Genomic DNA, 25,047 nt, shown 5'->3' on the forward strand with positions numbered 1-25,047 from the left:
ATGTATGCTTTTTTTTTTTTTTTTTTTATCAAACTTTTAATCTCCTGATGGTCGAGAGTATGTCTTCATGTATTGACATAACATCTGTAATCTAAGCTATGCGATCTTTATTGGTTAAAGATACCGACACAGATCAAAGATACCGACCTAAAGCTTGTAATGCTTTCATTTTTACTCTTAACTGATTCATGTGATGGGATTGAGGATGGAGTGAAAGCTCTTAGGCAAAGATAAAAGATACATTATAGAATCAATGAGTAGTAGAGAGTAAATGTTATCACTAGATGAATATATTTTTTAAAATCATAAAAATGAGACAAAATTGAACGTTTAAAGATTCAAAGATCTATTATGACACTTACTAAATATTTTTTAATTTTAGAGACTAAATAGACACAAACTTATTTAAAAACACTTTTTGGAAGCTTTTACTTCCAAGTGGACCTTATATCGTTAAAAATAAGAAAAATAACTTAAAGAACCCTAAACTCTAACACACCAAAACATGGTCAATTCTGTTTTCAAAGAAATCCATTTTCCAAGAGACATAAAAGAAAATATAACACAATATAACACAAGGGAAAAGAGCTAGGTGGTTGATAATTTACAATAAAAAATAAAAAATTGAGTTGACCAGAAATGCACCAAGTTCCCCTTCTAACACCCCAAGTGACCTCCCTATGTACAACCGCACTTCAAACACGTCAATTTCCAAACGACTTTCAACCTACTGCTCAGGTAATAATGCACCTTGGATATCCTCTTGGGCCACTGGCTCCTGGCTCCATACGGAAATAAAGGGTCATTCTCAACTCTGAAAACACTTGTGGATGAGAATTCATTCCTGCGGAGTATCTTGAAAACCAAGAACTACACGACCTAAAACATGAAAATCTTGCTTTAGAAGCAAAATCAGTGAAATGAAGAGAAGCCAGATCGGAAGTAGAGAAAGAGCAGCAGCATAGAAACATAGTTAACATTGAAGCAGAAAACTTGTGATGGAATGTCAAAAGGCTTGCTCATCTTGCTTGTACTAGAAAGCTCATGAATCCCTCCCTTAAAACCCTTCTAGATTTGATATGAAAACAGTGCAAAGAGGATTGGCAAGTAGGCAGAGGTACATGGAGATGGACTCTTTTCCATGTGCATGTCAGTTTATACTTTCAATCATAGTGTGTTTTGATGATAACAAAAAGAGAGTATTTGTTAACAAAATACAAAAAATATTTTTGAAAATAAATATTGAAGTTCATATTAGTGATTGATTACTCAAGGCCCCATAAAGACTATACAACATACACAACCAAAGTTCTATTCGAATAGATATTCATTCTACATCATAAAAGGTATATAGGGGGGTTTCCATTTTCATCATACCTGTATCCGACATCTCTACCAGTGTCTCCAAGGCGTCAAATACTTCTCTGTTGGGAAAAACTAGGACAGTGAATTCAGCATGAGTTATAATATGAGCAAGTGCAAAATCTGAACGGTCGTAGTGGCCAAAGGAATCGCCTCGAAATATACTCCATATTAAATCACGAAGACAGACCCAATTGTAGTCTGGCCTAGAACCTTTGAATTTCGATCAAGACCATGACAAGCAACCTAAAAACCAAAAACAATTATATGATGAAGAATCAAATAAAAAAGATTCAAGCATATTTTATTCATTACTCCACTTTCTTGGTTTCTATTCTAATTTTTTATTAAATGGAGAAACTTTCTGCCTCCACAAGTTCACTAGGTTTGATGTCAAGGAACGAACTATCAAATGAAAAAATGACCGAGGGAAAAGAATCAAGAACAATTGTGTTCTTCTACCTCCTTAAACAACAGTAAACAAGAAATGGTAATGTGAATCAAGAAAAAAAAAAACCAAAAATAAACGTCACAGAACTGGGGCATGTTGGGGAGTGGTTTTAGGTCTCTCACATCTAGATAATTGATCTTGATAATTTAACGGAGCCCTCATTTCTGAATGGAATGATTCAGAGTAGAGAAAACTTGGTCACTTAAAAAGAAGGGACGGGAAAATTATTATTACGGGAAAAAGAAAACATAAGAGCCATTTTTCTTTACCATATATGATAGGGCAGCATAACGCTCTTCATTCAAATACAATGGTTTTCCTCTACGCATTTCAATATCCTGCAGGACGAAAGAAAACTAGGGATTATAGCAGCATATATATGAACCAAGACATCTAAATAATGCAATATGAATCAAGAAAGATGGGTTTTCATTTATTCTTAGAATGGTTATGGGTTTTGGGTGGATGATAATTTATAGTTATGGTATTTTATTAATGTATTTTAAGACATTTTATTTACTTTAAGGCTACATTTACCTAATGAATAATTGTGATGATAAAGTATGAAAGTTACAACTTTTGAAATGCCTCATAATCATTCAAGCTTTGATATGATCAATCTAGTTTGTAGAGTGATTCGAGTCTCGAACAAGTATTCTTGTCTTGAGATATTCAATCAACAAGGTAATCCAAGTCTTATTTTTCCTTAGGGTGAAATCAAATTGATTTGGGGGTTTTAGCATTTGTGAACTAGGAATTTGTATAGCCAGGCGGGTTCTTAGATTCAATTGGCCAGGGTTTCGGTTTCCTTTTCAATATGAATATGACCAAAGAGAATGCTGTAGGATGTATTTCCCGTTTACAATGAAAAGTTTATGAAGATTCACCTGTCCTTTGTTATTCTATACAAAAGTATACTGCCTATTCAACAAAAGCTGCAAAAAAAGACAGCAGCGGTAATACTCAAAAGGACAACTTAAATATTTTCCATGTAATCCTTTGAATAGACATTGGGGGGCGAACAAACACTAAGATGGATAGGCCTGCTAACATGCCCAATGCAGTATGATGGGAAGCTATTCCACTTGAAACAAATGGATGAAACCCTTCGACCCCTCACACAGGGTTTACACATGGACAGGTTCGTTTTTGGGTTTTGATTACCAAGGAATAGAGACATTACAACTAAAGGACGAGGAGTGGCATTCCATTTGTAGTCATTTTATATATGCAGTTACAATTATCTACATTCCAGGGTCGTCACCATCATAATTTGCATGGAAGCCTATTTCCCCTCCACACCAAATAAATAAGTGGTAGTAGAAGAGTAATAATAATGACGATAAAAATAGTTAATGAAGATGACAATTTACCTCCTCACCAAAAGCATCCAAATAAGGAGATGGCCAAGGAGACTGACGTGCAGATCTCTGCAGTAGAATTGTCGTCCTCTGTCAAAATAAAGAGGAACCTTAATTAGCTGATCCATTGTCAGGCAAAAGATGTGTAACATGAAGGGTCTCAAAACACAAAGTTGGACATTTTGACACACCCTAATCAGCAAAAATACACCAGTACCGGCAGCACAGATATTTGCATGAGCTTGGCATCCACTTTCCCTTGAGACAAAAAATAACTTAAGTTTCAAAACATCATAGCTAACAGTGAGGCATGGAATAACATGTTTGATGATACTAGACCACATTTCATTCTGAGTAAATTTTGAAAGTACAATTATTTATGGAAGCAAAAAGACCTGCAACATGATTTCCAGCTTGGAGAGCACAGTCTAGCACATAGTAGGCATAATGCAGGATCATCAATAACATGTTTGCAGTCAGGGCATCTCTTCTTTATGTATCTGTTGAAGCAGAAAGTTCGATTAGACACTTCAATATAACTGAAAAATGAAAGAGAGAAATCGAAGATGTTGAACACACCTCTGCAATAGATCGTGGTAAACATGAGGTAAATGAATTAATTGAAAAGGTACTGCAGGTGTGCAGTGCATTATATTTTTAGACCTCTGAAACTCAAATTCTTTATTAAAATGACAAAACCATTTCCAAACAAGTGACCGTGAGGCTCCATCCTTGATAACAGCATCCAATGGAGGGATCTCGAACATTTTCTCAAGCTTATCGATTTCATTGAGCTCCAATGCGATGTTGTCAATCATATTGTCACCGGCAAGACATGTTCCCAAAGCAGTTTCTCCATCAAAAATTGGCACTTGTGCAGAAGAATTTAGTACTTTTAAAAGTAGTGTACATCTCCGAAGATAAGGGAAAGTCAAGCTACGTATCATATCCTTGACATTACAAGACGGCTCTGTGTAATTTGAAACAAAATACCATCGAGCATATTCAGACTCTCCCATAAGTTTGCAAATATCAGCAATCAAGCAATCACTAGAACCCAGCCCATCTACCTTGCCCTCGTACTTGATGCAAGATGTAATTATAGCCTGTAATAAATATTTCAAAATTACAAATCTAGATTTGGAAAAATATACTCAACATTAAAACTTTAAATGCCTCAAACATACCTGGGCCACAGAAACTAGGTAGAACATATGCACAAAGGAAAGCAACGATTCCTTGCATGATAAGAAGGGGAAAGGAAGACAAAAGAGTACCCACATCAATGATGCAAATGGGTCATGGGTAAGAACAGGATCAGATCCTCGGCTCAAAAACTGGATATCAAATTGTGGCAATTCCACACAAAGGCTGGTCAAGATGTGGAGGATACCTGCAATAAAATAGCAATGATCAAAAAACCAAAAGTAGAGAAGTTGAAGATTTATGTAGAAAACCCCCCTGGAAAGTGTTCCAGATGGGAATCTATCTTAGCATTTATTGAAAAATCCCGTACATAAGCAAAGAGCCATCATAACTAATCTCCTCAAAAATTAATTCATCAAGAACTTGTTCTAAACAGAATTTGAATGGATGTCTAGAAAAATTCAACATGATTCTAGGTATCCATTCAACTCAGCTCCAAAATGCATACATCTCCAGTGAACAAAGAGAGACAGTGATACAGATAAAATTCAATATAGGAGTGCCAAAAATAACCCAAAACAATCAAGATGCTTCTAAGCACCAGAATTGTACCTCGTCCACAAGAGTTACTAGCATCTTCATTGCAAATTCCAGAGCAGATGGAATCTGCAAACCTTTGAATACCACAAAATCTTTGAAGCATAAGGAGAGAATCCTCACACTTGACGCTTTGTATCACTTTTAGCAATAATGACAATATAAAACCACCTGAACTTTTAAGCTCCTTATACAAGGTATTATGGTCAATATTGAGATTCATATCGGTCTTACTACGAGCAGCAATTTCCATTGATATGATGGAATACTTGAGAGTGTCCCACATAAGAATTGATGGATTAACCCTGGCGGAGCTAATTAACTTATCCTGTTTCCCAGAAAAGTATAACTTAGACAGAACAAGGGACACAGCTTCGAGATTGCAATTCACTTTCCTAAGTCTATGTACAGAAATATCTGTAAGAACTTTATTCTTCCCAACAGCCTTAGCTGCCGATTTAAGGAGAGCCACTGCTTGCTGAACATAAAGTGGATTCACTTTTTCACTTGGTTTGCTAAGATGACCTGAAACATGTGATAAACTCCAAACTGAACACATTGACGGGTTCCAAATCTTTTGAGTTTCCCTAGGAAATGCAGGCAAAGTGGAATTTGCAAGGCGTCTGCAGACTGGGCACAAAAATTCTCCCTGTTGCATGAAACCAACATTAATTAACTATACTATAAAAAAAAAAAACGAAAAGCCAGAAGTCATATTATCATCTTATTCCTATAAGTCAAAAGAAGGCACTATTTTCAAAGATGGTCAAGTACAAAGAAGTGAACAAAAGTTGGGTTGAATAGCACCAGGCTAGGTGTAATCCAAATATGTGTGGATTATATCCTAGTTCAAGTATCTATGACCTTACATCTGGCCAGAAACCGAAGGTCAGAAGTTGCTTAATGTTTATTAAGCATCCCCTTTTGTCTCTAGAAAGCCTATGACTCTAACCACCAGATGTGCATGCTAATTAAGATTTAAGGAAGATTGTTATTTGAAGAGAAATATAATGTAGATGCTGCTTTCGTGGAACATCTAAATCTGTCACATATACATATGGTCAAAAGCAGTGTTTTTAAAGCTGAAGCACACTAAGGCACAATAGCCCTCCGGGGCTTAAGCGTGAGGCACAAAAGAAAATGCCGCTTTTTTTATGAGGTTCACAATTGAAAAATGTATATATTTTTTATACAGGAAGAAAAATAGTATCACAAACAAGAGGATGAAAAGTTTGAAGAACATGAAGTTTTTATTCCAGATGGCCAGTAGTTTTTAAGAATATTCTTGATTTGATTCCTAAAAGATTCAAAGTGTTTTTAAAAAATACTAGGAAGTACAGCGCACACCAATAGCCCTGAGGCATGCGCCTCAAACAGGCTTCATTAATGGAGCCTTGCTTTTTCAAAGCGAGGCACAACAGCTGGGCATTGGACCTCGGCTTGCCTTTGTGGGCTTACTAAAACAATGGCCCAAAGAGAATATTTTAGAATAGAGACCAAAAGACTAGACAAAAGAAAACATTAATTTTGGATGCAAAATTTCTGGGTGTGGAATGAAATGATACTAGCGCGAAATGCTACATATAAAAGAGAACTTTTGATGCAAGGAAGAACGTGAAATTCTTTTTCCTTTCTACAGGGCTGATAAATAACTCAATTCTTGGTCATCCACTCCAAACCCATAACTGAAACGCATATAAACAGAGTAGATATTTGCCCACAAACATTTCCATTTTGTTAGATTTTTATATTTGGGTCGATTAAATATAATAATAGGTAAAAATAAAAAAGAAAAGTAAAAACAAAATAAAGATTTGTTATAACCTTATAATAAAAGGAAAAAACAGCAAAACCAGATTATATCATCCATATTTTTTGGGTTTTTAAATTTTGATTAAGATGATACCATGATTACGTAAATTAAAAATGCAGGCTATTTATTCGAAGAAAATGCAGAATGAAATACTTAGAGAGAGATTCATAATACCTTCTCAGGATCAACAATATGCCCTCCTTCAAATACAATTCTTCGAGCAAACCTGAAAGTACAATATACGAACATATGTTTGCTTTAAAACACAGTGAAACGGAAAGTAAAATGTACAAACAAGCAGTTTAAGAAAATAGGACACTTTGTGCTTGCACAAACAACTTCAATGTCCTATTTCTAATTATAGATCAGTTGAAGGGTATGACAAAGTCCCCTACAGACCTTACCTCAGAAACCCAAGCACTGGTAAACAAAGAGTGGAAAAACACAGTGAAGTTTATCAGACAGTGGCCACTTTACCATTGTGGGCAAAACCCAATGTCTCTGGAAATAAGATCAGAAACTACGAACTGTACCAGAAGCAATTGTCCACATTAGGAACTTCAAGCAGATGGCATATTTGGTATTACAATCCTCTCGGAACCAAACCCTAGAGATGCCTTAGAAAAAGCATCATATGAATTCACTACCTACGAAGTTCAATCCTACTCCTTTATGTACAAAACTTTGGTTGGATCAGTACCTTAAAGATAAAAGAGCTACTTTCACTGTGTGATGACTAAACACAATCATATGCAACCTATCCCATGGTCTACTTCAGGGATAATTCAACTCTCAATCCATTGAAAAACCAAATGTAACCATTCCTTTAGTCTTCCTGCAGATAGGAATTCACAAATTGCCACAGGTCCCTTTTCCTCGCTAGTTTTTTTCTTCTTCCTGCTTCCGTAACGTCAACTCTACAATGCTACAATGTTCAGATTCACAAATGGAAACTCAAGTCCTAGTTCCAAAGAATAACATGCTGGGATAGAGTAAACAAATAATCAAGAAACATAAGATCATCTAATATTGAGGTTGGTCATACACAAAAAAAAAAAAAAGATTTTCTTAATACATAAACTGTAACGAAGGATAATCACAATCAAACAAAACATCTGTTATGAGAAAAAATGAGTTAATGTTGAAAGAATACCTTTCCTTCAAAGAAGATAAGTATAGATCAAGACATCCTTGATGCACAGCATGCCCACAAGAAGAAAGATAAATTCCATCACAATCTGTGGGTCCAATTTCATTAAATGCGGTAGGCTGCAAAGATCCTATCAGCCTGGGAACGTCATGAGCACTTTCAGAAGTTGAATGATTTTCTGCCAGTTCTCTTGATAGGGCAGCTAGAAATTTTACATGCAGCACAGACTTAGTATCTTCTCCACTTACAACTTCAGAAAAAATTTCATTCTCATTTAATTTAGAATGTACAGTATCATGCGTGTCTTTTCGAACGGATAAATAGATGTCTTCTTCCAGCTTATCATAGCTGAATATTATTTTTTCTCCTTTAACATTTGAAGTACCAGGCCCTTGGATGTTTCGTAAAGGAGGAAAATGAGACTTGACAAAATCCAGAAAAGCGCCAACTTCCCCAGGTAGTCCTTGATTTGCATATTCTCTAACTGCGTTCTGAATGAGCTCAGCTAACTGCGGAGATGAAATCACTCCTGAACCTGCAGAGGAGGTGCATAACCTAGATTGATCAAGGTCCCTTTTTGACATTGTTGAGGCATGTTCATCTCTCCAGTAAGGTTGATCCCATGACACAGGACCTCGATCAATTAAACTCACAAGCTTTGATTTCTTGTTTAAGACATAAATTTTAAAATCAGTATATGAAATCTGTAGAGGATGAATCAATTTATACAAACGAAACCAAAATTGGGAAATAAATTGAAGTTAAAAGAAATGAAAAACAGCTAATTACATACCTGCAAAAGAATCAGAAAAGAAATAGGAACACTGGAACTAAAATCATGGCAAAGCGAGCAAACAGTTTCAGACTGTTCCGCACTATCACTGACATTGGGCTTCTCAGACTGCTGCCCAATTTCTGTATCATATTCGTCCATAGAGGCATCAACACTAGCCAAAAATTTAGATTGCTCAGCTCTCATTTTTTCCTGCAGACAACAACCACCCAAGTAAGTAATTAAACCAAAGCTCATTTAAAAACAGAAGTGGAATTAACACCATCTCAGTGTGTGAATGCAGCCGAAGTTTCCCCAGGTAGATGAGGCCCTTATATCATCAAAAGCAGACGAATTTTTATTATCCGAGGAACCTTAACTTTAATCAAACCACTAAAAGATCAGAACAAAAGGAATGCCACCCAAATACTAGTTAACTATCTATCAAATGGAAAGCAGTTTTTTCCTTGGAGGAAAATAATAGAAATATACAAAAAAAAAAAAAAAAGGAGATACTAACTCAGAAAGAAGAAGAGGAAGAAGACATCTTACCAATATAGCAGCCTGTCTCTCTCGAGCCTTGGCCTTCCGTTTCTCAATATCAGAAGTTGCACTTGGGCTATTAGTATTACTACTTGGCACAGACTGTGTACGGTAACCAAGAATTTCAGGCGCAAGTTGCTGAAGTTTGCCCATGCAACAAGAATCAATCTCTGAAAATTTCTTCAACAAGCTTCCAACCAGAGAGGATAGGTTGCAACTTCCAGCCTGCAATAAGTTTTCTCGACCTTCCTCCTTGTGCATTTTCATTAACAAAATAAGAAGAGATAACAAGCTTTGTCTGCCGAAACCACATGTCAAACCCTCATCAATTTCTTCATCAGCAAATAGAAGCAAAGGAATAGAATCTCGAGCATAAAGCGATTGATTACTCGATTCCTTTTGCATAAAGCAAATGTCCAATGCCAACGCTAGCAAGTGCAGTGCAGTTAACAGGACACTATCTGGGGCGCGTGATTTAGTTGATTTCTCAGTAAAAACAGAATAAAACAGAACAGCACGAACAATTTGAAGGACTGTTTTACAAGTAGCTATTCTAGCCAATCCTCTAAAAGGAGGATAAATTTTAGTCCATTTAGGTAGCTGTGAGGTCAAAGCAGAGACACCACATGACCTCAAGTATCGTTCTTCAGCAATCTGCAGATCCCGTAAACTCCAACGAGGGTGGTACAGATCCAATTCTTTCCAATATTTCCAATGTAAAGAATACATCCCCTGAAACAAATTTATATCTTAAGAAATAATAATAAACAAAAATAAGAATGTCAACAAAGAACCAAAACTGGTAGAGGGTATAACCTGATTAAATCCAGAGGGATTGGAATACACAGCAATTGTATCTAGAATTTCCTGTAGCTGATCACACTTGGAAAGATCACGAGGAAGTGCTTTCACCAGTTGACTATGAGTAGCATCTCCAATTGCTAACTTGTAAATTAACTCTCTCTTCAAGCTTTCGGCTACAGTGAGTCCACAAAATCTCCTTTCATTGACTACTTGTATGATTAATGTGAGCATCTCTTTAACTAAAATAGGCTCATACCTGAAGAACGGTCATTTTATATCTTTTAGAAACAAAACAATAATTTCTGAAGGGGATAATTGTAAAGCATATGTAGTTAAATGTGACTGCAAGTACGCTCCCACCCATTATGTATCTTTGTTTCCAATATAATTATCTATATCCACATAATTTGCCAAATGGTAGAAATTACCCACATCTTTTCTCAACACTTTCGTGATGTTAGAGTTGACTAACTATCATGTATGCAGAACATGCCCCTTTAATTTGATGCAAATACATATCACACTCATAGTTGATGCTCCATCAGCAAGACAGGAGTGTTCAGCGAATAGTAAATGTTCCATGGATTTTTAAAAAATTATTTACCAGGAGTTGTTTAAACACCAAACGGGGCGATAAGTGTTAATTGCACTTCAATGAAAAGCAATTCTTGTCGAACGTATTAGAACTTTATATGGATTATCCTCTTTCTTTTGTTAATTCTCATAAGTTTCAGGGGAAAAAAAACTTTATAAGGACTATCCTCAACATCTATGTACTGGAAGGAATATCTGAACAGAAACTTAATATAGGGAGTGTTAGAGTAGAGTGCGTGGAAATCTAGAAAAATAGGGTTTCCTTTTCTGTATCCTTGAAGATTCTAAGGTCTCTTTTGAACCCTCTGTGTTATTCCAACTTTTTGCTGATTCAATGAAAATTTTGGTTTCTTTAAAAACATATTATTATATATAGATGTAATGTGTGATTCAATGCCGCATTAACAAGGGTTTAAGTTGCACCTTACTTTAGAAGAACAGTAACGTTCCAAGTCAAAGTAATAGATGAGTACATACTCACTAGGGCTTTCAACATTTAGGGAAAGATAGTCTGATAGCTGGAAGCGTTCTAAAATTCTACTGACATAAAAATCAGGTGGAGACATTGCCGCACAGCACTGCAACAAAAAGAGATCAAGCTCCAGACATTGTTCTGACCTGTTATGAAGCCATTAAAATAGCAGCAAGTTTCCTTACACTGTGAAAAATAAGATGGAACATAAGTCCTTCGTTACCCAAAATTAACTTACCAGCGGACTGATCGATACAACTCACAAGATAATAGGGCTGCATCTCCATTCCTCCGCCATGCTCCAGCATTAACCTCAGCACAAAAAACTTTAATGCGTAAGGGATGCTCCATTACAAAAGAAGAAAAACCATATGGATGACAGTCTGTAAGAACACTTCTAAAGAAGTCCACAGATTCAGATGACAAATTTGAGGAACTGGCACCTGTTGCATTTGTCACCACAGATTCACTAAAACAGCTTCTCAATGCCTTCTGTAAAAGCAAGGAAAGCAGCCGATGTAATGGGATGTGAATGGATATTTCTTGTGAACTAACATCAAAAACTATGTTTGGCCAAGAAGACATGCTTAGATAATCTAGTGCATCAATCTCCATGGCATAGTCCTCAACAGTAACTGTATCATTAGTCATATCCATCAATTGGTTGTCTTCTCCATGACTTATACCATGCTCAATGTCAATACTCATTTGAAGGCCACTGTACATACGTGAGGAATATTGGCTATTATGGTCTTTGCTTCTTCTAGCAAGCTTACCTTTCCCCATCTTAGATGACATTTTCTTTGGTTCCAGGGCAGAGGTTTTTCTAGATGAATAAAATATGCAACTAGGGGCCATGCGAATGTATTCATCAAACATGTTTGAAATACCTCCAGATGCATTTTCTGTTCCCAACCAACTATCAATGGTCTTCAAGCACTCGTAAGTCAGCCGCGTAATAGTTGGTGAAATTGTATCTAAACGAACTTCATCAACTTTTGATGCAGAAGTGGATGTAGTACTCTTTCCCAACAAACTACATGCAGCACTTTCCTGTGATAAACGTCCTACTTTAGCATATCTAACACTATCTATGTCATCTGGATTCGGCTTGTACGTTTGGAAAGACATTGCATCAGCTGTATCTTCACTACTGCTGCTACTACTACTAGCAGCAGAAAATGCTTCATTCACCAATAAAGAGTGGATGTTGGCAACAGAATGATCTAAACCAAAAGGTAAATGTATATTTTCATTTTCTTCTTCTATATGGATGCCTGTTTCTCTCTTCTGAGGATCCATGCCTTGCACAAAAGTAAGCAGTCTCAACCAAGTTCTTAGAATATCTTGCTGCTCATAGATCACATATCTGGGCACTACAGCATGACTCATGACAAATCTAACATCTTCAGCTACACGAATCGTGGTTTCACACAAATTACTCCACTTTATAACCTATATACGGGAGAAGAGAAAATATAAGAAAACAAATAAGCAGAAGTATACCAAAAAGAGTATCAATAGAAGTATACCAAAAAGAGTTCAATTGAAAATTAATATTAGTAACATATGCAGCCTTCAGAGGGTGTCAATGACTACATCAAAACATTAAAATGGTCGCTTGTATTTTATTGCCAGTGTCTATATGAGGTGCAAATTACACATTTGTCTACAACTAGAAACACATTATATGCATGTAGAACAGCATAACAATTGCTGAGTGCTCAGAGCTGAAAATAAGTAAGGATGCTTTACCTGCAAGCGCCCATTTTTGCTTGAACAAGAAATGAATATATCTTCTAAACATCCCAAAAGGATGGACAATAAGTATGTAGAACAGCATTTGAGGTGCAAATTACACATTATATGAGGTGCAAATTACACATTTGTCTACAACTAGAAACACATTATATGCATGTAGAACAGCATAACAATTGCTGAGTGCTCAGAGCTGAAAATAAGTAAGGATGCTTTACCTGCAAGCGCCCATTTTTGCTTGAACAAGAAATGAATATATCTTCTAAACATCCCAAAAGGATGGACAATAAGTTCATTTCCTCCACCAAACGAGGAGCAAGTGTTGGAACAGTGAATATTTGCACTGAGAAAGTTGGCAATAGTGGATACTTTTTCAGAACGTGGTCACTGTTGTCTTCTATTGCTTCACTGATAACATTTGGATAATAATTCAAAAAAACTTTCGCAAATTCGTACTTAAATGCAGGTTCTCCTAGCAATTTAAGAAGTAACTCGTGGACTTTCTTCACTACACTTTCAGTTAATAGCCTCTCCAACCCCACCAAAACATCCAATAAGCCAGCTGAAGAAATCACCCTCTTTGAAACAAAACTGAGTAAGCTTTCACTGTACTTGCAGAAGTCTAAAAGCATCTCAACCACAGCAAATGTTAACTCATTTGCAACCTTTTTATGCTCTGTAACACGATCACTCAATTTAGAGTCTTCCACACTGATATATTCAGCAGATAAGAGTTTGTTTTTCCAACAAGTGAAGAGTACATCGAGTATAGGCTCTACAGATTTAACAAATTCCTCTGGGAGTGGTTGTATCTGTTCTGCACCTTTATGCTTTGAGCAAAAACCTTCCCGCTTCCATGCTGTCACATCGCCACAATCGCAGCAACCACCACCTGTATGAATTATGGAGTAATCGTGGTCCTTATGATTCCCACTTTGAAAGCAAGGGACACAAATTGCACAAGTTGGGTCGTGTTCACAAGTTCGGCACCTGTAAGCTATATCATTATGTCCCCAAACAGCACCACATACACCACGCTGGCCAACACTCATTTTTGACAGGTTCTTCAGAGCAGAAGCTGGTTCACCTTCAAACATCAACCACTGTAACCACGTCATACTCTCACGGAATTGATTTTTCATGGTTGGGCCCGTCACAGATTTTTTGGACCCTGCTTTAGCTTCTCGTATAGCTTTTACCACTTCGACATCAGTAGGCAAAATTACAGATACCAGCTGCGGTATCAGATACTTGTTGTCCTTGACAAAAGAAACTAAACCAGGTTGAAGCTGATCCAATAGCTCATCAGGAACTCCAAGTACAGCAAGCCGCTGACAAACAAAGGAATCAGAATTATGAAGAAGTAAACAGAGATGATAGGCAAAATTGATCGAGGTACTAGCGGGACTAGAATCCCCATCTCCTTTCCAAGTCGAAATTGAACAGAAACTCCGATTTATAGAAAAGGATAAACTCATTTACGAACTAAGAACCAATACATCCATTTCCAGGAAGAAGAACACCAACAGCTACTGCTTGCAGGGTGGGGAAAAGCTAAGTAACACCAACACATAATGCTTGCAAGATGAGCAAAAGCAAAGTACAAGGGATGATTCAAAAGAACGATCCCTATCTAAATCAACACCGAATACGAAATGCAATGTACAAATCGAAAACGGGAAAACATAATCGCATACCAGCACTATTCGATCACGAGGCTTAAGTGGAGCAGATTCAGAAGGCGAACAAGTATCCATATCGTCCATTCTCCAGTAGCGCCAATACGGCACCAGCCAGTCACCGAAACAAAAACAGCGCCGTAGCCGAGAGGTTGCTCTCCCCAGGTTTCAACTCTAGTCAACAACTACTCGATAGGAATTCTGCAACTCCAAAATTCAATCCTCGATTTCGTTCCGTCTCGATCATTCAATCAATCATCAATCAGTGAATTTCACACTGAAATTTATCTTCTTTATCCCCTCACCCCAGCCAAATTTCTGAATCACGATCAACGTAGAGAAAAACAGACATCGTCCACAGAAAGTTCATCGATGAAGGAAAGTAATACGTATGAAAAACGTCCAAAATGGTTGAAATTAAGAACGAAAAATGCAGAACCCCGGGAAGTAGTTGATCGAATCTTCTACGGTTGCGTAACTATTGTTCTTTAAAAAAATTTAAAATAGTAATAATAAGTTCATATTTCGTTCCTAACAGGCCAGGCCCATTTCACATGTGTCCCTCAATTTATCTCTCTTTTTCTCTTCAACAATATTAAAATTACATATACATATAAATTCTTTCTTTTAACTTTTTCCATACTTTATGTGCTATACTCGTAAATTCAACCAACCAATATGTCGATTTCAGATAACATAAAGTCACTGCTATCTTTATATCATCATCACTTGTAACTGTTGGATGGTGAAAGTGTAAGTGTCCCACATCATCGACTAATTTAGGGAATGATCATGAGTTTATAAGTGAAAAAATAAGTGAGGAATACTAACTCCATTGGTATGAGGAAAGCCCAAAGCAAACCCATGGGAGCTTATGCTCAAAGTGGACAATATCATACCATTGTTGAGAGTCGTGTTCGTCTTAACACTTTCAAAAAGTCTTTAAAATAACCTAACGAAATTAAATAAAACAAAGTAAAATATTAAACTTGAAAAACACCCATACTAACCTAGAGTCTATTTTAATAAAAACTCGTGTAACTATTGTGTACCTATTTACTCTAATAATAACTCGTGTTCGATGGTGAGAGCTCACGTGATGTCCTATCAAAGTCGTTGTTACTCAGAGCAAGAATTCATTACAACAAACTTCTGATTACAAAGCAAATATATAGGACATTGATGCATGACTTCAGATGTCAATAGATATTGAAGGAGGGATTTCCCATGAAGAAATTCAAAGCCAATTCCAAAACTTTTGGTTTCTCACCTCCCACTGGACTCTGAAATTTTAGTTCTGCAGCCCATGTGTTCAAGAAACTTGGTGAGGCTCAAGTGTTTTGCAGCCCATTGCTCAGCTAACTTCTGTTCTTTGGCCTCTGCATCTTTCCTCAACCCAGCCAATTGCTCCTTATACTCAGCTTCAATCCTCTCCAAAGCAATCTTCTCTTCTTCTCTAACAGCCTTCACTTTCCCTTCAACCTCCTCCATCTTTTGTCGAATTCGGGAGGCCTTCTCTGATTCCAATTGCAGCTCCTGTCTCCTTAACCTCCATGCTGTTTCCTTCTTGTGCGATGCCCAAGCACGGTGGCCCTCATCGAGCTCTCGGCAGCATTCGACGAGCTCTGAAGCGAAGAGGCTTCCACCACACGATGGCATGGTCATTTGAGGTGCTATGTTGCCTAACACAAGAGGCATGGTTTCTGGGATTCTCTCTGGCTGCTGCAGCCAGGGGATGGGAGAGTAGGCTGGAACTGTGGGGGAAGAGAGTGTTAAGGTGACGGACGGGGAAGGCGGTCGGAGCGATGAGCTGCTGTTGGAGTTTGAAAGCCATGGAGGAAGAGATGGTGGTGGCGTTGATGAATCAGTTTGAAGAAAGCCTCCATTGGAAGTGGCCATGAGATAAGGTTCAGAGTAAGGTTTCTATTCAATTCCTTCACAAATATAGAGCATCTCTGTACTCAGTGTTGCGTTCAAACCTCCAAGGACTAACCAATATTTTGTATGTGCATCATTTATAGCACTTACAAAGCTTACTACTTCATAGCATCTCTGAAAGGATTTCAAGATATGTCATAAATATCATAAGAAGATGGTAAAATGGAAACAAATGAAAGTACAACTGACAATCACACAACAATCAGCAACATGGCCTATTGTAAAAGCTCAAGCACACCGTTAACAGATATTGTCCTCTTTAGACTTTCCCTTCTAGGCTTCCCCTCAAGGTTTTATAACGCGTGTATTAGGAAGAGGTTTCTATATCCTTATAAGGAATGATGTATGATCTCATAATCCACCCCCCACTTGGGGGTTTAACGGCCTTCGCAGGCACATCAGTGTGATAACATTTGTAACAGCTCAAGCACACCGCTAGCAGATATTATCCTTTTTGAGCTTCACCTTAAGGTGTTTAAAATGCGTCAACTCGGAAGAGGTTTCCACACCCTTATTAGGAATGCTTCGTTTTCCTCTCCAACCGACTTGAAATCTCAAAACTATGTTCTTCTTACATGCCTGAACATATAAACCTCAACCAAACAAGAAATCAGATATAAACAGTCATAAGAACAGGAAGAATCTGGGAATTTGCAACGCTGGAAATTGCCCATGAACTCGAACAGAGAACAAAAAGAAGATAATAAGCATCCACAAGGAAATCATTTCATACAAGTAGGCAGATATAAAAAAGTAATACAAATGGAACTTCATTAAAAGGTTCAAAAAACCAAACCCGTTTGAACATTACCCAAAACACTGCCCTTCATCCAAGAAAATTCAGCAAATGTTAACAGAATTAAACAAGGAAAGCGACCCAGAATTCCCATTCTTCGAAGCAACAGAGATAGCAGAAGAAAAAAAGGATTAAAGGCATCATCACATAGCCATCAGAACTCTTTTCTCACAAGGGACTGCACTCAAAGTCCTTAAAGAACACATTGAACAAGAAAACAGACACAAGAAATATGAAAGGCCAAAAGAGAGATGAGTGCATACACTGATAGTGGTAAGTACGAGCCTCCTCAGCAAAACAGAACCAATTCAGTGGAAACAAAGAGAGAAAAGGAACAAAGGGCAGAAACCCAGTTCTGTAGAAGCCACAAAAGGGAGAGAGAATTGAAGGTGAAGGATAATGGAATTGGAAAAGGCGAATGTGAAGAGAAAAGGAAGAAATATAAGGAAGAGAGAGAGAGAAGGGAGCTGAGAAAGAGGCCAAAGAAGAGGGGGAAAGGGCTAGCAGTGGGTGTTCCACTGAGGCACAGCCACAGCAGCATTAGCTCTCGTTTAGTCACTGTTCCATATATATGTATAAAGCCAGAGGGGACGATTGAGACAGAGCGAAACAGCTGAGGATCAGAGCTGCAGAGAGAGAGAAAGGGTAAGAGAGTGGGTGTTGCTTGGCATTTAATGCTGCCAAGAGGTTTCAGCGCTTAACCTTCAAATCTTTCATGCTTAGATCAAATAAGAATTTGAACCTTAGCAAACTATATGCCTTTAACCAGTTTGGTACACAAACGTTTTGAGCTTTTGAATTTGAACATACTGATAACAAAAACGTTTTGAGCTTTTGAATTTGAACATACTGATAACAGAAACACAAAGATTCTACTGTTTTTTTCTTCTCTCCTTTACACACTGTCTAATTCTATACAAGTTTCTTAGAGCACATTAAAAGGACCAGAGAATAATTCATGTATTTCTACGCAAGAATAGTAATAAAGATGAAATAGATGATGGGATGTTTCGATAATTGAATATTATTGAAACTAAAACTTTAATTTCCACATGGAATGAGACAAGCAATGAGCATAGTTCAACATTTGAATCATTTCTAAAGCTTATTATGAACCAAATTTGAACAATCCAACATGGAAAAGTGAATCGGAGCAGAGTGAATGAGGTAGGCGGGTAGGGCTAAAGCTTAAGAAGCTAAAAGAAGTAGAAGGGGTTTAACCTAGAGACGAACCTGAGCGTCCATCAGGGCGGAGTCAGAGTGGGAAGAAGAAGACAATCGTTCACCGGTGGGCCTCCAAAAGTGCGAATTCTAAAGCTCTGACGTCAAAAAAGAGGAACCCTAGAAAGAGAAACTGAAATGCAGTGGGTGAGGATGTTTGAGAGGGTGGACTGTAGTCCGGGTTTCGCGGCCCGAGGTGACGGAGTTTGATGGAGACTCGACCTTCCTTCCTCTGCGGCTGCTGCAGTCGTCCTTCCCTCTCCCCGCAGCTTCGTCAGTGATGCGTTACGTCTCGTTATCTTCTCCCCCCCCCCCCCCCCCCCCCATCGCTGCCCCACCCCACCTTCCAGTCTCCACTCCTTCTAGTTCTTCCCCCCTTCCCCATTTCTTCCATTTCTTCATCATTTAATGCTTACTTTTACGTGATTTTATTTTTCTGAAACGATTGGCAAACGGGGAAAAAAGCAACCTATGATTAACCAAATTGAATGAGAAATAAAAGGGGGAATCTACGAAAATAGTGATTCAAAAGAAAAGGAAAAAAGGGATTTGATGTTTCAAAGCTACCGTGAAATTGAGGGGGATCCTCTTCTTCGACCAAATGCCAGTCGCAGTCTGCAAAAGCTGAATTCTCGAAAGCGACACTCACGTCCTTCCCCAATCACCCGCCGGAGATTCGCCGGCGCCGGTCACTACCCAACCCAAAGATGAATTATTAGAGAGTTCACATTTAACTAAACACAAGTTAAATACGACTCTCCATAGTGGTACAATATTGTTTACTTTAAACCCAAGTGGTCGTGGCTTAAGGCTCATACTAATGAATAGTATATTTTTTTATTATAAACTCATAATCATTCTTTAAATTAACCGATATGGGACACTTTCATCCAACCAGTGATACTCAGATTAAAATTAATCGTGTAAAAAATGAAAAATAAATATTTCAAATTTTTTAAATTTTGTGTTTAATATTTGTTCATAATTTTAAATCTTAATTAATATATTAAAACACACAATTAAATCTAAGAATGTCGTTTATAAAATTTAGAAATCTATTATCTATTAAAAATTTACTTTAAATGGATAATATTACAATTTAACATTAACTCTTTGTAGTGTTTTTACTTTTTTTTTTACTTATACATACGGTTAAACATTTTAAACGTGTAGCCGTCTTAGCTCAGCCGGTAGAGCGCGTGGCTTTTAACCACGTGGTCGTGGGTTCGATTCCCACAGACGGCGATTTTTCTATGGATCGTAATGCCTGGTTTGGTATTTGTATTATTGCTGAGAATAGCCCTGGAGATCGTCCTTCTAGACGATCCCACCCTAAGTTGCGTTCACTGATGACACGTGGAATTTCTGGGTTTTATAAAAGGGCCCCACCAATTAAAATGTTAAATCTATCACTACAATTTTTTTTCATTTAATTTCAACATTTTTTTATAGGGTTCAGTTTTAAGGGCAATAACGTCTTTTCATTTAATTAAAAAGAGAAAATATTTATAAATTCACAAATTTCAATTTAAAATTAATTTTAGTGTCATTTTTATGAGAAATTTAATTAATTTTGTATAATACATAGGTTTTTATAATTCATTGAACACGTAATAGGCCCCATGCATTGGACGGTGTAGATTTCAAAATCCACCGATTTTATTTTCAAAGCTATCTTATTTCGTGTGGGTGTGATAGGCGCGATGCATTGAACGGTGCAGATTCAATCGGCTTGAATCATAGCTGTGGGTAAGTTCCAAAAACAACCGAATCCGGTTCGCGCCGAACCGGCAAATGAAGCTAAGTTGAAACAGGTCAACCTACGGAGGACGTGCACTTTACTGGAGACTTTTCAACTTTCTCTTCATCTCATTGGCTCCTTTTGTGGGGCCGACTACAGCCGATCTATTCCACGTTCCGACACGTGCATGACTGTGGTCCCCATCTACTTTTTTTGTCAGGGGTATTTTAGTAAGCTTAATACTTAATGCGGGTTGACGTGGAATAATTTGACACGTTTCGCACTGTGAATGGAGGATTTTCGGTAATGCAAATAGCTTTCACATGTTTATTAGGAAAATACGGGAATTATCGGTAATTTTCATCAGGGCAACTGGCTGAGCCGGTGTGATTGAGATCGACGGCTAGGATTGGTCTTCGAAGCTCGGCGACTTTTTTTGGCATCTTCGCAGCTTCAGATGAACCAGCGGGAGAGTCTTGGCTAATTTTATTCACAGAGACAAAGCTTTTAGTCGGAACTCGAATTCTCTACCTTTCATTTGGCTTCTCTATCCTTCTCTCTAAGCTAGGGTTTCTGTGAGGTACGCATTTGTTTCCTTTACTGAAAGCAAAGCTTATTAAGTGCCTTTACAGTTTCTGTGATCGTTCTCCTCCTATGCATGTTTGAAATTGGTATCGATTATTTGAGAACTTCATTTGAATAATTGATAATTTGAGTTTCTAGTATCGATATCTGTCTGTTTCTCCAGCTACTCCGATGATCATATTTACTAGGAGCTGGTTATAATCGGAAGCTTGATTACTGAATTGCTGAGGGTTTTTTTTTTTTGGTTTTTGGGGGGCGGGGAGGGGGTGGGTTTGAGTTTTGTGTTTCTTAGGATTTTTCACTGTTAGATTAATCGCAGCTTTGCAATGGATCCACGCCTTAGACGACATGGTGGTTCCATGAACGGAATTCTTTTAGATAATGGTTCTTTTTTGGTTCAATCACAAGAGGATGGTATTGGGTCTATATTTCAGAATACCATTATGAGTCATAGCTTCCAAGAATTTAATTGCCTTCCTCCTGATCCATCACCGAGTAATATAGCCTCAAGTTCCAGCGTTATCACCTCATCTTCGAATGATGCGAGTCACGAGGAGGATTATCTGGAAGATTGCGATTTTTCTGATGCTGTTTTGAGATTTATAAATCAGATTCTCATGGAAGAAGATATGGAGGACAAGACTTGCATGCTTCAAGATTCTTTGGATCTTCAAGCCGCTGAGAAACCATTCTACGAGGTTCTCGGGAAAAAGTATCCTCCTTCCCCGGAGCCAAATAGATCTCTGGCCAATCAATGCAGTGATGGGTTCAATGAAGAACTTTGTGGAGATAGTAGTAATTACCTGATTGGTTACAATAATACTTCTTATTATGGTGATGATAACGCTTTTGAAACTCAGAGTGGAGATATGTTTCGAATCAGAAGCACTTTAGGTGATACTATTTCTCCATCATCTAATAGCTCCTCAAATAGGATAACTAATGGGGCTGATGGGTGGGTGGACTTCTCGAATAATGCAATTCGAGTCCCTGAGCCTAACAACAGAAGCCAATCTATTTGGCAGTTCCAAAAAGGGCTTGAAGAGGCTAGCAAATTTTTACCCGGTGGAAACAACTTGTGTCTTGATTTTGAGGGAAACGAGTCAGAAACTCAGGGTTTGGATGAGGGAACGAGCCAGATGTATGTGAAGGCTGCAAGAAATGATCAGAGGAAGAATTTGTCGCTTGAGTCACGAGTAAGAAAGAATCTGCATGATGAGGATGGAGATTTGGAAGAAGAGAGAAGCAGCAAGCAAGCAGCTATATCTACCGAGTCAACCTTGCGATCTAAGATGTTTGATATTGTGTTGCTTTGTAGTGCAGGGGAGGGGCACGATCGGTTAGTTTCATTTCGACAGGAATTACAGAATGCTAAAATCAAAAGCATGCTGCAGACTGGGCAACTAAAAGAGTCTAATGGTGGGAGAGGTCGTCGGAAGAAGCAAAGTGGGAAAAAGGAGGTTGTGGATTTGAGAACGCTTCTGATTAGCTGTGCTCAAGCTGTTGCAGCTGATGACCATAGGAATGCTAGTGAGCTTCTAAAGCAGGTCAGGCAACATGCTTCTCCCTTTGGAGATGGAAATCAGAGACTGGCCAGTTATTTTGCCGATGGTCTGGAGGCACGCTTGGCAGGTACTGGTAGCCAAATTTACAAAGGTCTAATTAATAAAAGAACATCTGCTGCTGATGTTTTGAAAGCCTATCACCTGTATCTTGCGGCATGCCCATTTAGGAAGATCTCTAATTTTACTTCAAACAGGACTACAATGATTGCTTCTGAGACTGCAACTAAGCTTCACGTCATAGATTTTGGTATTCTTTATGGTTTTCAGTGGCCTACTTTAATCCAGAGACTGTCATGGAGAAAAGGAGGACCTCCAAAGCTTCGGATTACTGGAATAGAATTTCCCCAGCCTGGCTTCCGTCCAGCAGAGAGAGTTGAGGAGACAGGCCGTCGGTTGGCAGCCTATGCAGAGACTTTTAACGTGCCATTTGAGTATAATGCCATAGCAAAAAAATGGGAAACTATTACAGTTGAAGATCTCAATATCGATCAGAGTGAGTTCATAGTTGTTAATTGTTTGTATCGAGCTAAAAATTTGCTTGAGGAGAGTGTTACTACAGAGAGTCCTAGAAATACTGTTCTTAGATTGATACACAAAATTAATCCTAACTTATTCATCACTGGCGTTGTCAATGGGGCATACAATGCTCCTTTCTTCGTTACCAGATTTCGAGAGGCCTTGTTTCACTTTTCTGCTATCTTTGATATGCTTGAAACTGTTGTACCTCGTGAGGATTGGGAGAGAATGCTATTGGAGAGAGAGATCTTTGGTAGGGAGGCTTTAAACGTTACAGCATGTGAGGGATGGGAGAGAGTGGAAAGACCAGAAACATACAAGCAATGGCAATTCCGGATCATGAGGGCTGGATTTGAGCAACTTCCTTTTCATCCTGAGATTTTTGAGAGGGCTGTTGAAAAGGTGCGGTCAAGTTACCACAGAGATTTTTTGATTGATGAAGATAGTAGATGGATACTTCAGGGATGGAAAGGTCGAATTATATATGCCATCTCTGCATGGAAACCTACTCAAGAGTGAACATGATGATGGAATTGTGCTTATCAGGGCTGCAAGTGTCTTTTGGCTCTTTGATATTCAATCAAATGAGATTGCTCCAGGACCAAGGGGTAATATTACTCCCCTGTTTTTTTTAACTTAGTTTTCAATAATCCACCTTTAGTCACCACTAATTATTGTCCTAATATAACAGGTTAACTGTGGAGCTGTTTCGAATTTGAAATTAAGTGTCGCGAAAGGCTCCAATGCGCCCCGCATAGGATTTTGTCTAGTTAGACAGAATCAACGACAAGACTTCTTCCCTCCCTAGATAGACAATCTTTTAGCAATGTCTTTTCAGTTGGAGAATCAACAAGGCTAAGACATGTCAGGCTTCAACGTCATTCGATCCCTACGCCGCAGGTATAAATACAAAACCATATATTTTTTTCTTTTTTGTCTGATCTGTTTTTGTCTTGAGAGTGTTCTTCACAAGAAGATATGAACCTCTCTTCTCCCAATTGCCCAGAGTTTTGTTCTCTTCCAATTGAATCTCAATAAAGATCTGTTTCCTCATAGAGCTATAGAAACCATTCTGAAACCTCTGTTTGTTTCTCCTTTTCTTTTCTTAATAGCAGAAAGGAGAAACATATTTGAGTATTATATAGCCAACTTGAAGTATGTATAGTAAGATATTATATATAGCATATTTGAGTATTGTTTAGGAGGGAAAGTGAGGTGAATTATTATCTTCTCCCACCTATGAGGGCTCTGTTTTCTTTGAACTAAACCCAATATTGCTGTTGTGGGGACCTTTGTCGTAGCCTAGTTTGGAGAGGGGAACATGGACCCGATTGGCATGCAATTTCTTGAATAATGAGCTATACTTTCCCAAAAGGAGTGGAAAAGAAGACCCATAATTAGTCTTTTGTGAATGATGAGAAATTGATGCCATTTTCAGGGCTCTTCCAGCAGCCAAGCCAACTCAACCCATGTTCTTAATCCTTCATTGGCTCCCTGAATCTCTCTTTCCAATTCTTTAATGAAATAGAATCTCTCCCTTTCTAATGATTACCTGTGAATATCCTCATTTTTAATAGTTTTAAAGCTAAATATACCAGATTGTCCCTAATAGTTTAGCTAATTCTTAGTCTAGTACGGTTAGATGAACACGACTCTCCACAGTAGCATGATATTGTCCACTTTGAGCTAAGCTCTCATGGCTTTGCTTTGGGCTTCCCCAAAAGGCCTCGTACCAATGGATATGGCTTTGTTTTGGGCTTCCCCAAAAGGCCTCGTACCAATGGATATGGCTTTGTTTTGGGCTTCCCAAAAAATCTCATACCAATGGAGAGAGTATTCTTTGTTTATAAACTCATGATCATTCATGATTCATCCAATGGCTTTGCTTTGAGCTTTCCAAAAGGCCTCATACCAGTGGAGAGAGTATTCTTTGTTTATAAACGCATGATCATTCTTGATTCATCCAACACCTCCCCTCAAACTTTGAGCATGAGCTTTCATGACTTTGATTTGGGCTTTCCTAGAAGGCCTTGTACCAATGGAGAGAGTATTCTTCGTTTATAAACTCATGATCATTCTCTAAATTAGTCTCAACAAGTACATGATCGTCTAAAATCATTATTATTATTATTTTCTCTTTAGAAAAGAGCTTCTCAAGACTCATAGAATTGTTTCGTTTGTCT

General features: G+C 38.0%; 3 protein-coding genes and 1 non-coding gene across 11 annotated transcripts; 2 read left to right on the plus strand and 2 right to left on the minus strand.

Annotated features, from left to right (window-relative positions):
* Positions 1 to 8: 8 nt before the first annotated feature.
* On the minus strand, positions 9 to 14,990 carry LOC111799868 (E3 ubiquitin-protein ligase PRT6-like). Its single transcript, XM_087126091.1, has 18 exons — positions 14,521 to 14,990; positions 13,042 to 14,154; positions 11,304 to 12,520; positions 11,071 to 11,211; positions 10,012 to 10,255; positions 9,205 to 9,927; positions 8,674 to 8,865; positions 7,884 to 8,545; positions 6,905 to 6,956; positions 4,933 to 5,566; positions 4,362 to 4,567; positions 3,754 to 4,280; positions 3,570 to 3,674; positions 3,366 to 3,432; positions 3,187 to 3,264; positions 2,083 to 2,151; positions 1,378 to 1,608; positions 9 to 879 (listed from the first exon to the last, which is right to left on the minus strand). Exons 1-17 carry the CDS (start codon positions 14,587 to 14,589, stop codon positions 1,534 to 1,536), a joined length of 6,174 nt encoding a protein of 2,057 aa, XP_086982217.1. The 5' UTR covers positions 14,590 to 14,990; the 3' UTR covers positions 9 to 879; positions 1,378 to 1,533.
* A 614-nt stretch (positions 14,991 to 15,604) lies between these two features.
* LOC111800991 (transcription factor AS1) lies at positions 15,605 to 18,780 on the minus strand. 4 transcript variants are annotated; one of them, XM_023684937.2, is made up of 3 exons: positions 18,470 to 18,780; positions 17,500 to 17,862; positions 15,605 to 16,554 (listed from the first exon to the last, which is right to left on the minus strand). In XM_023684937.2, exon 3 carries the CDS (start codon positions 16,399 to 16,401, stop codon positions 15,769 to 15,771), a length of 633 nt encoding a protein of 210 aa, XP_023540705.1. In that variant the 5' UTR covers positions 16,402 to 16,554; positions 17,500 to 17,862; positions 18,470 to 18,780; the 3' UTR covers positions 15,605 to 15,768. The 4 variants fall into 4 exon arrangements, with proteins under 4 accessions (XP_023540705.1, XP_086982223.1, XP_086982224.1 ...); XM_087126097.1 differs by having other exon boundaries at positions 15,605 to 16,436; positions 18,470 to 18,770; XM_087126098.1 differs by lacking the exon at positions 17,500 to 17,862 and having other exon boundaries at positions 15,605 to 16,436; positions 18,470 to 18,770.
* Positions 18,781 to 19,629: 849 nt separating this feature from the next.
* Positions 19,630 to 19,702, plus strand: TRNAK-UUU (transfer RNA lysine (anticodon UUU)). Its single transcript has one exon. It is a non-coding gene; the product is annotated as a tRNA-Lys (tRNA).
* A 945-nt stretch (positions 19,703 to 20,647) lies between these two features.
* Positions 20,648 to 23,917, plus strand: LOC111800486 (scarecrow-like protein 9). 5 transcript variants are annotated; one of them, XM_087126094.1, is made up of 3 exons: positions 20,648 to 22,415; positions 22,616 to 22,841; positions 23,014 to 23,153. In XM_087126094.1, exons 1-2 carry the CDS (start codon positions 21,110 to 21,112, stop codon positions 22,723 to 22,725), a joined length of 1,416 nt encoding a protein of 471 aa, XP_086982220.1. In that variant the 5' UTR covers positions 20,648 to 21,109; the 3' UTR covers positions 22,726 to 22,841; positions 23,014 to 23,153. The 5 variants fall into 5 exon arrangements, with proteins under 5 accessions (XP_086982220.1, XP_086982221.1, XP_086982219.1 ...); XM_087126092.1 differs by adding an exon at positions 23,556 to 23,917 and having other exon boundaries at positions 20,660 to 20,778; positions 21,103 to 23,472; XM_087126095.1 differs by lacking the exon at positions 23,014 to 23,153 and having other exon boundaries at positions 22,616 to 22,967.
* Positions 23,918 to 25,047: the final 1,130 nt, after the last annotated feature.

This window comes from Cucurbita pepo, chromosome 8 (assembly GCF_057944985.1).
Source record: "Cucurbita pepo subsp. pepo isolate OVF chromosome 8, ASM5794498v1, whole genome shotgun sequence".
Lineage (NCBI taxonomy): Eukaryota > Viridiplantae > Streptophyta > Magnoliopsida > Cucurbitales > Cucurbitaceae > Cucurbita > Cucurbita pepo.

Excerpts from the sequence above, each read along its gene's own strand:
- LOC111799868 (XM_087126091.1), bottom strand. The coding sequence starts at position 14,589 with ATGGACGATATGGATACTTGTTCGCCTTCTGAATCTGCTCCACTTAAG. Across the intron at positions 3,675-3,753 it reads TACCACGATCTATTGCAGAG|ATACATAAAGAAGAGATGCC; the intron begins GTGTGTTCAACA and ends CTGCTTCAACAG. Across the intron at positions 3,265-3,365 it reads GTGTATTTTTGCTGATTAGG|AGGACGACAATTCTACTGCA; the intron begins GTGTGTCAAAAT and ends TTATTTTGACAG.
- LOC111800991 (XM_023684937.2), bottom strand. The coding sequence starts at position 16,401 with ATGGCCACTTCCAATGGAGGCTTTCTTCAAACTGATTCATCAACGCCA.
- LOC111800486 (XM_023684201.2), top strand. The coding sequence starts at position 21,110 with ATGGATCCACGCCTTAGACGACATGGTGGTTCCATGAACGGAATTCTT.